This window comes from Balaenoptera ricei, chromosome 15 (assembly GCF_028023285.1).
Source record: "Balaenoptera ricei isolate mBalRic1 chromosome 15, mBalRic1.hap2, whole genome shotgun sequence".
NCBI lineage: Eukaryota > Metazoa > Chordata > Mammalia > Artiodactyla > Balaenopteridae > Balaenoptera > Balaenoptera ricei.
In genome coordinates, this window is record NC_082653.1 from 65,865,123 (window position 1) to 65,878,300 (window position 13,178).

At 39.6% G+C, this 13,178-nt stretch overlaps 1 protein-coding gene across 6 annotated transcripts in view; it reads right to left on the bottom strand.

The window, feature by feature from the left end:
- The window catches only part of GDE1 (glycerophosphodiester phosphodiesterase 1), a 34,109-nt gene extending 21,533 nt beyond the window's left edge, over window positions 1-12,576 (bottom strand). For 4 of the 6 annotated variants that reach the window (XR_009497455.1, XM_059895781.1, XM_059895780.1 and 1 more), the window contains exons 1-4: window positions 12,163-12,575; window positions 5,480-5,655; window positions 3,550-3,655; window positions 307-399 (exon numbers count right to left, since the gene is read on the bottom strand). Coding sequence is in view for 5 of the 6 variants with exons in the window: in XM_059895781.1 (XP_059751764.1) it covers window positions 307-399; window positions 3,550-3,655; window positions 5,480-5,655; window positions 12,163-12,423 (636 nt within the window). In the remaining variant the exon portion in view is untranslated. Of the gene's footprint in view, window positions 1-306; window positions 400-3,549; window positions 3,656-5,479; window positions 5,656-12,162 lie in introns of all 6 variants that reach the window. The other 2 variants (XM_059895783.1, XM_059895782.1) reach the window with 2 other exon arrangements.
- Window positions 12,577-13,178: the final 602 nt, after the last annotated feature.

Here is a 13,178-nt window from a genome sequence, read left to right on the forward strand (position 1 = left end):
TTCACAGATATAGAGAACAAACGTATGGACACCAAGGGGGGAAAGGGGGCGGGGTGCGGCGTGGTGGTGGTGGTGGGATGAATTGGGAGATTGGGATTGACATCTATACACTAATATGTATAAAATAGATAACTAATAAGAACCTGCTGTATAAAAAATAATAATAAAATTCAAAAAAAAAAGAGAGAAGTTTCTTAATTGATTCAGTTCAATTTAACAGGCATCTATCTTATGCTTATTTAGCTCACTGCTATTATTACCACCAACTAACATAATATTATATACAACAAAAATCCAGAATTTTACCTTATAGATAACTTCTGGCAAGAAAGAGCAGACAATACTATTATTGTACAGGTGAGGAAACTCCATATATACTTTCTTTAGAGCATCAGTAGCCTGTAAAAGAGATTCATGTATTTAAAATCTATTAAAATGTAGTCCCAGGCTTCCCTGGTGGCACAGTGGTTGAGAATCTGCCTGCCAATGCAGGGGACACGGGATCGAGCCCTGGTCTGGGAGGATCCCACATGCCGCGGAGCAACTAGGCCCATGAGCCACAACTACTGAGCCTGAGCGTCTGGAGCCTGTGCTCCGCAACAAGAGAGGCCGCGATAGTGAGAGGCCCGCGCACCGCGATGAAGAGTGGCCCCCGCTCGCCGCAACTAGAGAAAGCCCTCGCAGAGGAACAAAGACCCAACACAGCCACAAAAATAAATAAATAAATAAATAAATTTATAAAAAACACTTAAAAAAAAAAATGTAGTCCCAACCAGTAACTACTATATATAAGTACAACTCTATTAAGTAAATCAGAAGTTTACTAATATATGGGGGTGTTCAAAGGAGTATTGGTAGGTTGCATTATCCACTAGGATGCATTTTAAACTCACATCAGCAGATAAGGAAGAAGCTGGGGTACTGCTGCTTTACTACTTTGTTGAGAGGCTCACCTCCTTTTGTCATACTTTGGAAAAGTATGGCAGACTACAGGCCAGTGGAGGTTGGAAGCAAAATTTTAAAATCTTTTCCTTATACTCTAGTTTAGCCACTAGGAAAGGTCCTTTTATACCCACAACTCTATCTCCCTCTGCCTTTCCTAGCTGAAGTGGGAGTCAACCAGTCTGCAAACTAGAAAGGGTAGATTTTCTCTGTCTAGGCGACTGAGAGGAAACGTCATCCATCATCAACACGGAGGGAGAAGCCATGGGACAAGGGAGAAACTGGGAAGAGTCTCCCAACTCTTCCCAAGAAGAGCAGAGGTTTCTTTTTGCAGTAGACCAGCTACCAAATGAAGAAGAAATGGTAGAATTAAAATACTGATATTTTGTAACCTCTAGTGAATTAACAGATTTGGCCACTGAGCCACAGTAGCAGCTAACAACAGAGATGACCAGACGTTAGGTGGAATGTAATGTTGCTACATCATAATTCTTGAAGTACCCCTAATTTTTGGAAAGTCACACATAACCTATAACCAAATATAAGCAACTAAATGCATTCCCCAAAATAAAAAAGAACACAGAAATTATTCATGTCATGCTTCCCTTCACTAATATGACAGAGTGTGAGCTATAGAGCCGAAGTTGTTTTCTTGCTGTGAACTAACATGCACCATGTGTGATCCTTCATCTACATTCTTTATCTGATTCTCACAACAATCCTATGTGGTCATTTCTTACATTGTTCCCATTTTGCCCATAAGGAAACAGAAGCTTATCAAGGTTAAGGTTACACTGTAGTAGGTGAGAGTTTAATCACAATCTCCAAAGCCCGTGATCTTGGCTCCTGTATTCTACCGTCTCCAATTTAATGCCAACACTTGTTCCTTTATACTCCCATTTTTAAAGTTAATTAATTAATTAATTTATTTATTTTTTGGCTGCTTTGGGTTTTCGTTGCTGCACGCGGGCTTTCTCTAGTTGCGGCAAGTGGGAGCTACTCTTCATTGCAGTGCACGGGCTTCTTATTGCTGTGGCTTCTCTTTGTTGCAGAGCATGGGCTCCAGGCGTGCGGGCTTCAGTAGTTGTGGCATGCAGGCTCAGTAGTTGTGGCTCGTGGGCTCTAGAGCGCAGGCTCAGTAGTTGTGGTGCATGGGCTTAGTTGTTCCGTGGCATGTGGGATCTTCTTAGACTAGATCTCAAACCCGTGTCCCCTGCATTGACAGGCGGATTCCTAACCACTGTGCCACCAGGGAAGTCCCTATGCTCCCATTTTGGTGAATTAGATCACTGTGTTCTGCCCAATGCTTCCCAAACCATCTGTGAACACCCAACCAGAAAGCTCAAATAGCTGGAAAAGAAAAAAAATTTCTTCCCCTCCCTCACCCCTCTTTATTCTAAGAAAATAATCATGAAGATCAGTACACCATGTGTAAAATGTAGGGCCTATCAGGGTTCCCAAACATGGGCTGTTATCCTCAATAAAACCCGAGGTGCTCATTAAAAATCTTGTTACTTGACCCCATGACCCTGGCCATTTTTAAGATTTAATCTCTGGGTGGAATGGCCTAGGAATCTGTATTCCTGGTGATTCTGATGCAGACTGACTGGAAAACCTAGACATACAGAACTATCAGTTTACCAGAATAATAAATTAGCCAGAGCACCATTCTCCTCTTTCTTCAAAAATGGGAGTTTATTGTACTTAAGTTAGAGGCTCATATTTCAGGTTTTAACAACTGGTTTCAACAATATCCTGGGCTAATTAAAAAAAAAGTTGGTATCATCAGAACTCTCCATCAGTAGATGGCCATTACTGATTATAATTATTGCTGGGGGAAAATACCCAAGCTGTACAACTACATTTGTACTTGAAAAATGTATTCGTACTTGAAAAGCTGGTTATGAGAACAAATGTAATCTGAACCATATTTTACCATTGATTTCCACTGCAATAATGTGTTTTTATGAGTAAATGCTCTAAAATTTAAGCAAAATTTTATTTAAGAATGTAATACATATTTTAAGAAATTATAATAAATAAAAGTATAACTACTCAAGTCATAGAATAACAAAACTATACATAAGGGATAGAAATCATACAAAAGGAATAAATCCTTATAGAAGACAAATATCCTCTTAGCTATCAGAAGCTTTAAATATAGGCGTTTTCTTTAAATTCAGTCCAGAGTTGTCTAAGACTCTTATCAGCCAGATGTAACTGGTCTTGTATCCAACTCCTGGAGCCCTTTTTATGAGGTTACTTAAATGGTCTGTTCAAGAAGTGCCTCTTTACTGTTTATTTAATATCTTTTGTAAATGTTTTATGCAAATAAAAGAAACCTGACTCTTCTATTCTGTGCTAATTGTTGAATACTGGGAATTGTTAAATGGTTCCATCAAAGGTTAAAAGGTTAAAAAGGTTCCATAATTTACTGTTTCCTTGAAGATGTGGATTTTTGCACTGTAAACTTCCATTAAGCAAATATAATTTGTAAAAATAATTTAAGAATATAAAAAATAAAATATATAGTTAATTTTGGAACAAACTAGCACTTAAATAAAGCTGTCTTTTCCAAAGTGGTAAAGTTTATGGTATAAACTGTACCATATTTGCATGGCCTTTGACATCAAAGAAGATTGTGAGGTTATGGTCTAGGCACTCTGCAACAGCTTCTCTCAGGGTAGGAATCTTTTCATCAGGGAAATCATTCCTATAAGAGAGGGAAAAGGAATAGTACATTGTAGGAACAAGGAAAAGATAAAAGTTTAGTGAAACAGACATTTGAAAAATGTCTCCCAACCAAAGGAAAAGAGTGTTTTCCCCAACTTCCTTTCTCCAACCATACCAACATCCAAGGATAATATGTTCTTAAACCAAATTAAAGATATTCTTGGCCACAAAACAGCAACAACAAAAATCATTTATTTTTTAGGCAGTCACTGGATTTATAATATAATTAGTAACTCTACTCACTAAAGGGCAGAGTATATGCCATCTTTGGAGAACTCAGAGACTTAAGATTGTACTTTCCCTAATAGAACCTTATGCAGGAGAAATTCCTAGCTATATATACATCTGTTAACTGTATGGTTGTGCATTTAAGTGCAACTGGTTAAAATAAATAATTTTCTAATACATAAGTTTCTGAAAAAGAAAAGGAAAGTTAAGTGCCTGACCCATAAGAAATCAGCTTTTCTCAAATAACAAAATTTCACTCTACATGACTTAACTTATGCTAATTCAACGGTATTAATTCAACTCTAAGATCTTGGTTTTAAAAAAGATAAAGATAAATAGTACAGCAAATTCTGCCAGCCACTCTATTCAGTGACTATTCCCTGGGAATCAGAGACATGAATTTGCTATTCCTCTGGCTAGTCTTAGTTGCCATGCTCCCCTCTCAGGATGAGCATTTTACCCCACTGAGAGAAATTTTTCCTTCTTTTCCAACAACATGGTCTCTAAACACAAGCCAATTATTTGGTATTTAAGCAAAGAAAATGCAACCTTTCAACTATGGAACAAAGACTGCTTGGGTTAAAGACATTAAGATGCATATTGGCTCCAATACCATGCCTTCTTCAAGTATTTTAAGGGTGATGCTGACCCTGAGCATTTTTTGCATTAAGTGTTGACTTTGAATTTGACATCTTATTAGCTACAATGTCACTGTAATATTAAAACCAGCCTTCCCCTTGCCTACAGCTGAGCAATGAAATATCTGTAACAGCAGAGAGTAATTCCAGCAGCTTGGACTCAGACCTTTCAAGTGTTATCAATATTCTTTCTAAAGTATGACTTCCTTTGGCTGACTTTTAATTTCTTTCAGTTCCTAGGAAAATAAAGTCTGAATCATCTTTTAGGGAGGACTACAGTTTAATCACTGGGTCAAATAAATTGACCAGAGAATTGATACGACATGAATTACAGTAAGAACACATTTTTCGGTATTACAAAGACAAGAGGAGAGGGATTTAAATAACCACATTCCAAAGTATATTACCCAGATACCAATTCCAAGGTGTTTATAGTTGTTAATGGTGGGAAGGGCGTGGGTTCTGTGGTCATATACATTTGAGAAACATTAAGTTAAAGGCAAGAATTGATTAATGTGAACTGTTTATCCCCAAGGGGAACATCTAAAGTATAGTGTTTGATCTTATTTGATCATAGAACCCTTTTCTTCTGGAACATCTTATATGATTAGCTCTGATATACATACACACACACACACCCCACACATACATATATAAATTTATATGACAGTACAAAGTAATTGTCACGTTAGAGTACTGTCTTGAGAATAATTCTGAAGCCAAATTTGGCCTCAGTGGGAAAAGATGAAAAACATTCATGCCATATTTCTGTTGTTCCTGGCACCTGCCCATTACTTGGGAAACCTGTATATAGCTGAAAACAAAACACAACAAAACAACTCTTCTGGAGCAGAAGATGTAATTAGAAGGTGCCAGTGTCTTTCTGTGATCTCCAACACAAGTTGAAAGATATGTTTAGGTGACAATACACCACTTACCTTAATCTGTGATTTGCTGCAGGATTAAGCTTCCTAATTTGTTCAAATGTCAAATCACACAATCGACCGGTGCCATCAGTTGTCCTATCTACTGTGCTATCGTGCATTAAGACAGGAATCCCATCAGAAGTAAACTCAAGGTCCAACTCCACGCCTGTTGCTCCATTCTTAGCTGCCTTAACAAAAATACCAACGATATTAATGTCACGTGGCCACAGATGTCATTTTGCAATCTAAACACTAAAGATGACCAACAGGGCTGGCTAAGTAGACAGTTTCTCTTACTGATTCTATTCTCTTCCTATACCAAAGAGCAACCCAACCTATTTCTCTTTTCCATGGATGTTAACCTTACTTCAGTGTCCACACTTACGGATTCCTTAAAAACTTCAATTTCCCCACTTTTCTCACTCTCAGAATGGCAGATGGGGAGACTTCTGGAATTTGTTTTCTCTGGTTGCTTTAACTATACAGACCATTAATGGCTTACAATTACAAGTATTTAGTCACATTTCACTGTTTACCTATACTCTCTTTGGTGCAGTATCTCTGATGACTCCCCTGTGTTTGTTGATTATTGGATATTGCACTACCTTGGCATAAACAGGACGAGTCAGGTTTCTGCTGGTTTAATTCCATCCTCTAGAGCAGAAACACCAAGACTGCTTCTAGAGGACACTAGATTTTGTTTATGTGAGCAGCACTGGCTGTTGGCCAACAAGCTGGTAAGCCCGATAAGGCACGCAAGAATTTATCTAAAAAGAGAACATGAACATAAAGTTTGAGGGGCCATGCTCCTCTGAGACACACTATCCAACATTTGCTTCCTTGGCTTCTTTGTCACAATGAAGACATGAAACACTCATTATGATCAAAACTTTAAAGTTAAATTTTTAAAAAAATTATGCAAACATACATTGCAAACATACATAGTAGTATACAGCAAAAAAAAGACTTAACAGATGTTAACATTTTGCCATATTTGCTTCAATCTCTTGCTGCCCTAAAACAATAATAGCTATATTATTTATTGAGCCTTTTATATTTGTCAGGCACTATTCTAACTGCTTTAAATGTATTAACTCATTTGATCCTCACAACCCTTCAGGAGGTACTATTAGCATGCTCATTTTCAGATGAGGAAACTGAGAGAGATTAAGAAACTTGCTCTGGGTTACACAAACTAGGACGTGGTAGAGGCTACACTCTTAACCACATGACTTTACACATGACTTTACTATCACACTACAGATACAGCTAAAATCCTCCTCCCTTCTTCTCCAGAGGCAACTGCCAAGTGGATATGCATTATTTCTATATCATTCCCTTACAGGTCTTTATATATTTACTACACACTTAAGTACCCGTAAACAACATACAGCACTGTACTAGTGCATAGTAAGCATTCAATAAACATTAGCCATTGTTATTGTGTTTTTTAACATGTTTTTAACTGTAAAGTAGTCAAATTTATTAATTATGTCCTTTATAGGTGGAGATTTGTCTATCTTATTTAAATCCTTTCTTACCTCCACTTATAAACAACTATTCTCTTCTAGGCTTCAAAGTTTGATTTTCACATATATGACCAAGATTTCCCCCTCTAAAAACTCCAATTCCATCACTAACTGGCTATGTCATCTAATTACAAATATTACTCTAGCCTCCGTTTCATCATTTTTATGATGATACTTCTTTAATGATCTTAAGAGTTGTGAGGATTTAGAAATAATGTATGTAAATCACCAAGCTTGGTGCCTGGCTCAGAGGTGGCACTCAATATAAGTAACCTATTATGACTAGAAAAACACTTATGCCTCAGTGAAAAAGTCATCATATAAGATGTAATGCTTACATTTACACTGATTAAAAGGTACATCTTTTTATAAGATTAAAAGGTATATCTTTTCTAAGTTTAATAATGCACCGGTAAATCAACATGGGTTATATATTTTATAACATAAAACAAGATCACATTTCCAGTATTCACAGTGCATCTCTCTCATTGTAATACAAATGTTAACCTTATTCCTTGATGCTAGTAATTCGGTTCAATTATACTTTTATCCATTAGGGCCATTTTTACTTGGCTACAAAACAAAAAATAACAATGGTGAGACACTATTTTAGCAAGAATACTAAAGGTAATGAGTTCATTTATTTGTCTTTTCTGTGTAGTTTATTAAGGTCAAAAACAAAAGTTCTATAAAAGAATCACCATACTAGAGCTTCTTAGACCAGATCTTCTAATGACTGCATTCAACTTTCTTTCCCAATACTTTTATGTAGAGGCAAAAAGATAAACCCCTGAATCTGATTCATATATTAGTATGTACTTCATACTCTTATTTCAAGAAGTTTCTTATAATAGTATTTTTCTTCTAAACATACACACTTCACATAAACTAGTCTACATAAATACTGTAATTTATTAAAACTTTACTTAAGATGTTAGTTTGAAACTATACTAATAGTTTAGTAATAGAATAGTATAGTGTAGTATAGTTATAGAAATCAGATCAATGATTGCCTTGGGGCAGAGGCAGGAGTAGGGGTTGACTCCAAAGAGAACACAAAGGAACATTCTAGGGTGATGGAAATGGACTGAGGTGCTGGCTACCCAGGTGTAAATATTTATCAAAACTCATCAAACTGTATACTGAAAATGTATCTTTTACTGTATGTAAATTATACTTTGACAAAGTCGACTTAAAAAGTGTCTGCTTTAATAAAGTCATTATACTTATATGGCTTTTGACATACTATTCACATACCATAAAATTCATCCATTTAAAGTATACAGTTCAATGGTTTTTAGCATATTTGCAGTTGTGCAACCATCACTACAGTCGTTTTCTGAACATCTTCATCACCCCAAAAAGAAACCCCATACCCATTAGCAGTCAGTCCCCACTTCTCTCTCCAACCCTCCCAGTCCCTGGCAACTACTAATCTACTTCTTTCTCTATGGCTTTGCCTATTCGAGACATTTTATTTAATAGAATTATATAATATGCAGTCTTCTGTGACTAGCTTCTTTTACTTAGCATACTGTTTTCAAGGTTCATTCATGTTATAACATGTATGGGGACTTCACTCATTTTTCTTGCTAAATAATATTCCATTGTGTGGCTATATCACATTTTATTTATCCTTTCATCAGCTGATGGACATTTCTGTTGTTTCCACTTTTTGGCTATTATGAATAATGCTATGAACATTCCTGTTCAAGTTTTTGCATGATGCATGTTTTCAATTCTTTTGAGTATATACCTAGGAGTGAAATTGCTGCTTCAGATGGTAATTCTATATTTAACCTTTTTCTAAAAAATTAATTAATTAATTAATTTTTGGCTGTGTTGGGTCCTCAATTGCTGCGCGTGGGCCTTCTCTAGTTGCGGCGTACGGGCTTCTCATTGCGGTGGCTTCTCTTGTTGTGGAGCACGGGCTCTAGACGGGTGGGCTTCAGTAGTTGTGGCTCGCGGGCTCTAGAGCACAGGCTCAGCAGTTGTGGCGCATGGGCTTAGTTGCTCCGCGATCTTCCCGGACCAGGGCTCGAACCCGTGTCCCCTGCATTGGCAGGTGGATTCTTAACCACTGCGCCACCAGGGAAGTCCTATATTTAACCTTCTGAGGAACTGCCAGACTAGTTTCCCACCATCAGTGTATGAAGGTTCCAACTGCTGCATAATCTTGCCAATACTTCTGTCTGTCTTTTTGATTATAGCTGTCCTAGTGGGTATGAAGTGGTATTTCACTGCGGTTTTGAATTGCATTTTCCTGATGGCTGATAATGTTGAGTATCTTTTCTGATGGGCTTATTGCCTATTTGTACATCACAATTCTTCCAACAAATATTTATTGAGTGTCTACTATGTATCAGGCACTGTTCTAAGCAGTGAGGAGAGAGTGGTGAGCAAGAAAGGAACATGGATCTTACACTTTAGTGGGGAGAAACAGACTATACACATGTTACATGTATTATGATAGTGATAAATGTTTGAAAAAGAAAGTAGAGGGTAATGTGAAAGTTAAGGCAGGTGGGGGTCACTAGACAAGGCAATCAGGGAAGGCCTCTTTAAGAATATGACATTTGAGCTGAGACCTTAGTGATAAAAGGGAGTCAACAATACAAAGATCCAGGGGAAGAGTTTTCTAAGTAGAAGAAATGGCAAATATAATACAAAGGCCACAAGGTAGGAAGGAGCCACAAAGTATTGATTGCCTACCCAGATCTATTCCCTTTCTTCTTCCCTGCTGGTAGAGAGCTGTTCTTTCCCCAGTGTTCAGCTTTCTCCTCTGCTGTAAGTGGACTATTCTCAACCCCTCCATGTGTGTCTGTCAGAGAGAGTGAGAGAGGCTGACTGACTTCTGGGAAAGACTTATGGAAGAGGGAGTAGAGCCTTTTCTTGAGGCTGGATGCTGATATGTAAGAATGTGAGTCCTGGGGCTGCAATGGCCACCTGGCAACTACAATGAGGGCTAGTAAATATGCTGCAGGTGGCAGAGCAGATAGATCAGTAGAAACGGTGTCCTCCACAATCACAAATTGAACAGCTGAATAAACCATCCTGGAAGTCACCTCTCCCACACACACCTCTTGCTATGAGATAGTCCCCTTACTGTTTGAAATACTTTAAGTTATATTCTCTATTACATGAAGCCAAAAGCATCATTAACAAACACCCAAGGTGGTTTAAACAGAGAGAGTTGGGGCTTTGAGAAAGGTCCAAAATGGAAAGGTGTTTTGATTTTACCTAATTGCAACAGAAAAACCACTGCAGGGTTTTAAATATGGGCAGGATATAATCTGAATTATACTTTTAAAGCTGCACTCTGGCCCCTCTGTGGAGTGGACTGTGGGTTTGACTTCATGCTTCTGTCACTGTTTATAATCGTGACTCTGTTTTTGGAATGCATTCATTTCACCTCTCTCAAGTTTTTCCTTCTCTATCTATTCTATAATCTACCAGAAATTCTACCACTGTCAGAATGTCTTCCCTGACTTTTTACATAATAGAATGTTTAAGAATATCACTTATGAGCTGCAAACAAGCAAAGCGAAGAAGAAAAGGACAAAAACCAAACTTTGAAGGAAGTAAACTACATATTTCTTTTGAAGTCAAGAGGGAGGACGTGACCTTGTTTTCTGCAGCTAAATTCTGTCATGGCTAAAATGTTCACTGATAATGACCTTGTATTTGAACAAGCTAAATTACATCTCATTTCCTCTTAAAACCAGGAATCAGCTTGGCGCAATGTTATTTATCATAATTACATATATTAAAGACATGTTCAACCTAAACATACAAGACATGAATGGAGTTTAGCTATAATTCCCTTGCAACACAACAGGATATGACACACTATATGTATATGTGTATTTCGCATACATACTTCCTCATTTAATGTGAGGTAGCCTATTTCATCGAATCACAACCGATTAGGTGGATATTAACATTATTCCCATTTTACAGGTGAGGAAACTTAAGGTCAGAGCTGGGACTAGAGTAAGGAGCGGCACCCTAGGGTGCCTTGCTTGCTACATCCTACCCATGACTCTGACTGGGACACAGAGCGCTTAAGTAACTTGTTCATTACACAATACTGTCTGTCCCTAGCTGGACAAAGAAAGGACAGTCAGTCCAAATTTTACATCCCGGAAAACATTCTAATCTATGTCAAAGAGCACTGGGACTTGGAATCAGAAGGCTGAATTCGAAAAGGAGCTTTGTGTGTTTGAGCCAGTTTTCCTACCCACTTAATGTTAAAATAATGTTTCAGGGAAATGAGAGGATCAGATATATTTCCACATATGCAAAAGTGCCTAGACAACTGCAAAGCTCTCTCACTATGCAAGCTGTTATTATGATGAAGTCCGGAGACTGCCAAGAGAGCCTTGTGAAAAGGGGAGGCAGAAATTATCAGGAGTCCCGCTGCTAGTGTTGTCTGACCATGGGGAAAGGTGATAAGGAGATGACTTGGATAATTTGGAGAACAAGTAAAGACAGCCGCCGTGAAGGTGATCCATTTAGAATATGTTAGCTAACCACTGACCAAGACTCTACTTAACCTGGCCACATTTCCTACTTCATTCACACACCAGCCTTTGCTTTGTCCCTTGAAGTCAGGCCATATACTGTCTATTCTGTTACATGAGGATTCCAATATCATTCCCACCTCAGGACCTTTGCACTTGCTGTTCCCTTTTCCTGGAGCACTTTTCCCCCAGATCCATGGTGGGCTCCTCATAATCCCGGTCTCAGTTCAAAGGTCACTTCTTCAGATAGGATTTCTGTCTAAAATGACCCTCCCATCATTCCTTATTCGGTAACCCTATTTCTTCATTGCACTCATCGCTTTCTTAAAGTACCTTATGTTTGTTTAAGACCTGTCTCCCCTACTCCAATGCAAGCTCTGTGAAAGCAGGTACCCTTTCTGTCTTGTTCATGACCATCCTCAGTACCTGGCACATAGCAAATACGTTAAGTATTTGCAATGTTCTATAAATACTTGGAGATTTTCCGGGATTCAGAGGGATCGAGGGTCACTTGAATGTATTCCTTGTGGACAAATGGGGAAGTGGTAAGGCTATCATGAAAAGGGTGGGGAACCTTCGGAAGGACAGGTATAAGTCCAAGCTCCCAGGAGGCGCGCAGGGGCGGGAGGAGTGGAGGACTCACCTGCCGAATGGCCGCCAGCGTGTTCTCGGGCGCGTCGTGGCTGCCGCCGCGGTGGGCGATGGCGGAGACGCGGTCCCGGGGCCTGAGCACCTGCATGGTCCTGAGGGAGGGCACCGGCTCAAAGCTGAAGAGGCGCAGCAGGAGGTAGAGGCTGCCGGTGAAGAGGCAGGCATTGAAGGGACTGCGCGTCACCAGCAGCAGCACCAGCATCAGGAAGGAGAAGGGGCCCATGAGGCCCCCCTGTTCCTCCCAGAGCCACATGCCGGCGCCCGCACCGGCACGGACGGGAGTCCCGGTCCCGCCGGGCTCCGCGGACAGGAGACCAAGAAGCTACGACGACAGCCCAAAGCGCGGACCGCAGCTGTCACCCTTTAAGTGGACCAGCGCCGCACAATGGCGGCCGCGGCTACTTCCGTAGAAGGAGCCCGAGGTCCAGCCAATCAAGGCCGAGGATCTCCAGAGCTCGGGGCGTAGCAGCTGCCAAGGCAACGGAGGCTGGTCCGAGCTCCCGGCTGGCGTTCCAAAGTACGTTCCAAAGTTTTGCGTTATTCTGTGGTCCGGACTTCCACTGGGGCTTTCAAACTCTAGAAGCAAGGCGAGGGATATGACAGCAGTCTTAAGGTCGTAGGACTGGAAAGGATCTTAATGACTCCATTTTGCCGTCAAGGAAACTGCCCAGGGAACTTTGAAGGGGCAGGACGCTTACACTATTTATTAATTCAATTCAAGGTATGCGAACAGCACTCCGGATGCTCAGGACAACGACCGACAGGATCCCTGTTCTCATGGGGCTTACATTCTCGTGGGGCAAAATAATAGTGTTAGAGAGTACAGTTAACATTTATAGAGCACATAACCATGTTCCAGGTTCCGTGACTGCAACTGCTGTGTCTGTTATTCTCACAACAGGCTCGGTTGGGTATTACCTCAGGAAACTGAATTCAGTCGACTTTAGAAGGATTTTTTCAGATTCTGAGGGAATGAAAGAACATAGCAAAGGAGGCATAATCGGATTA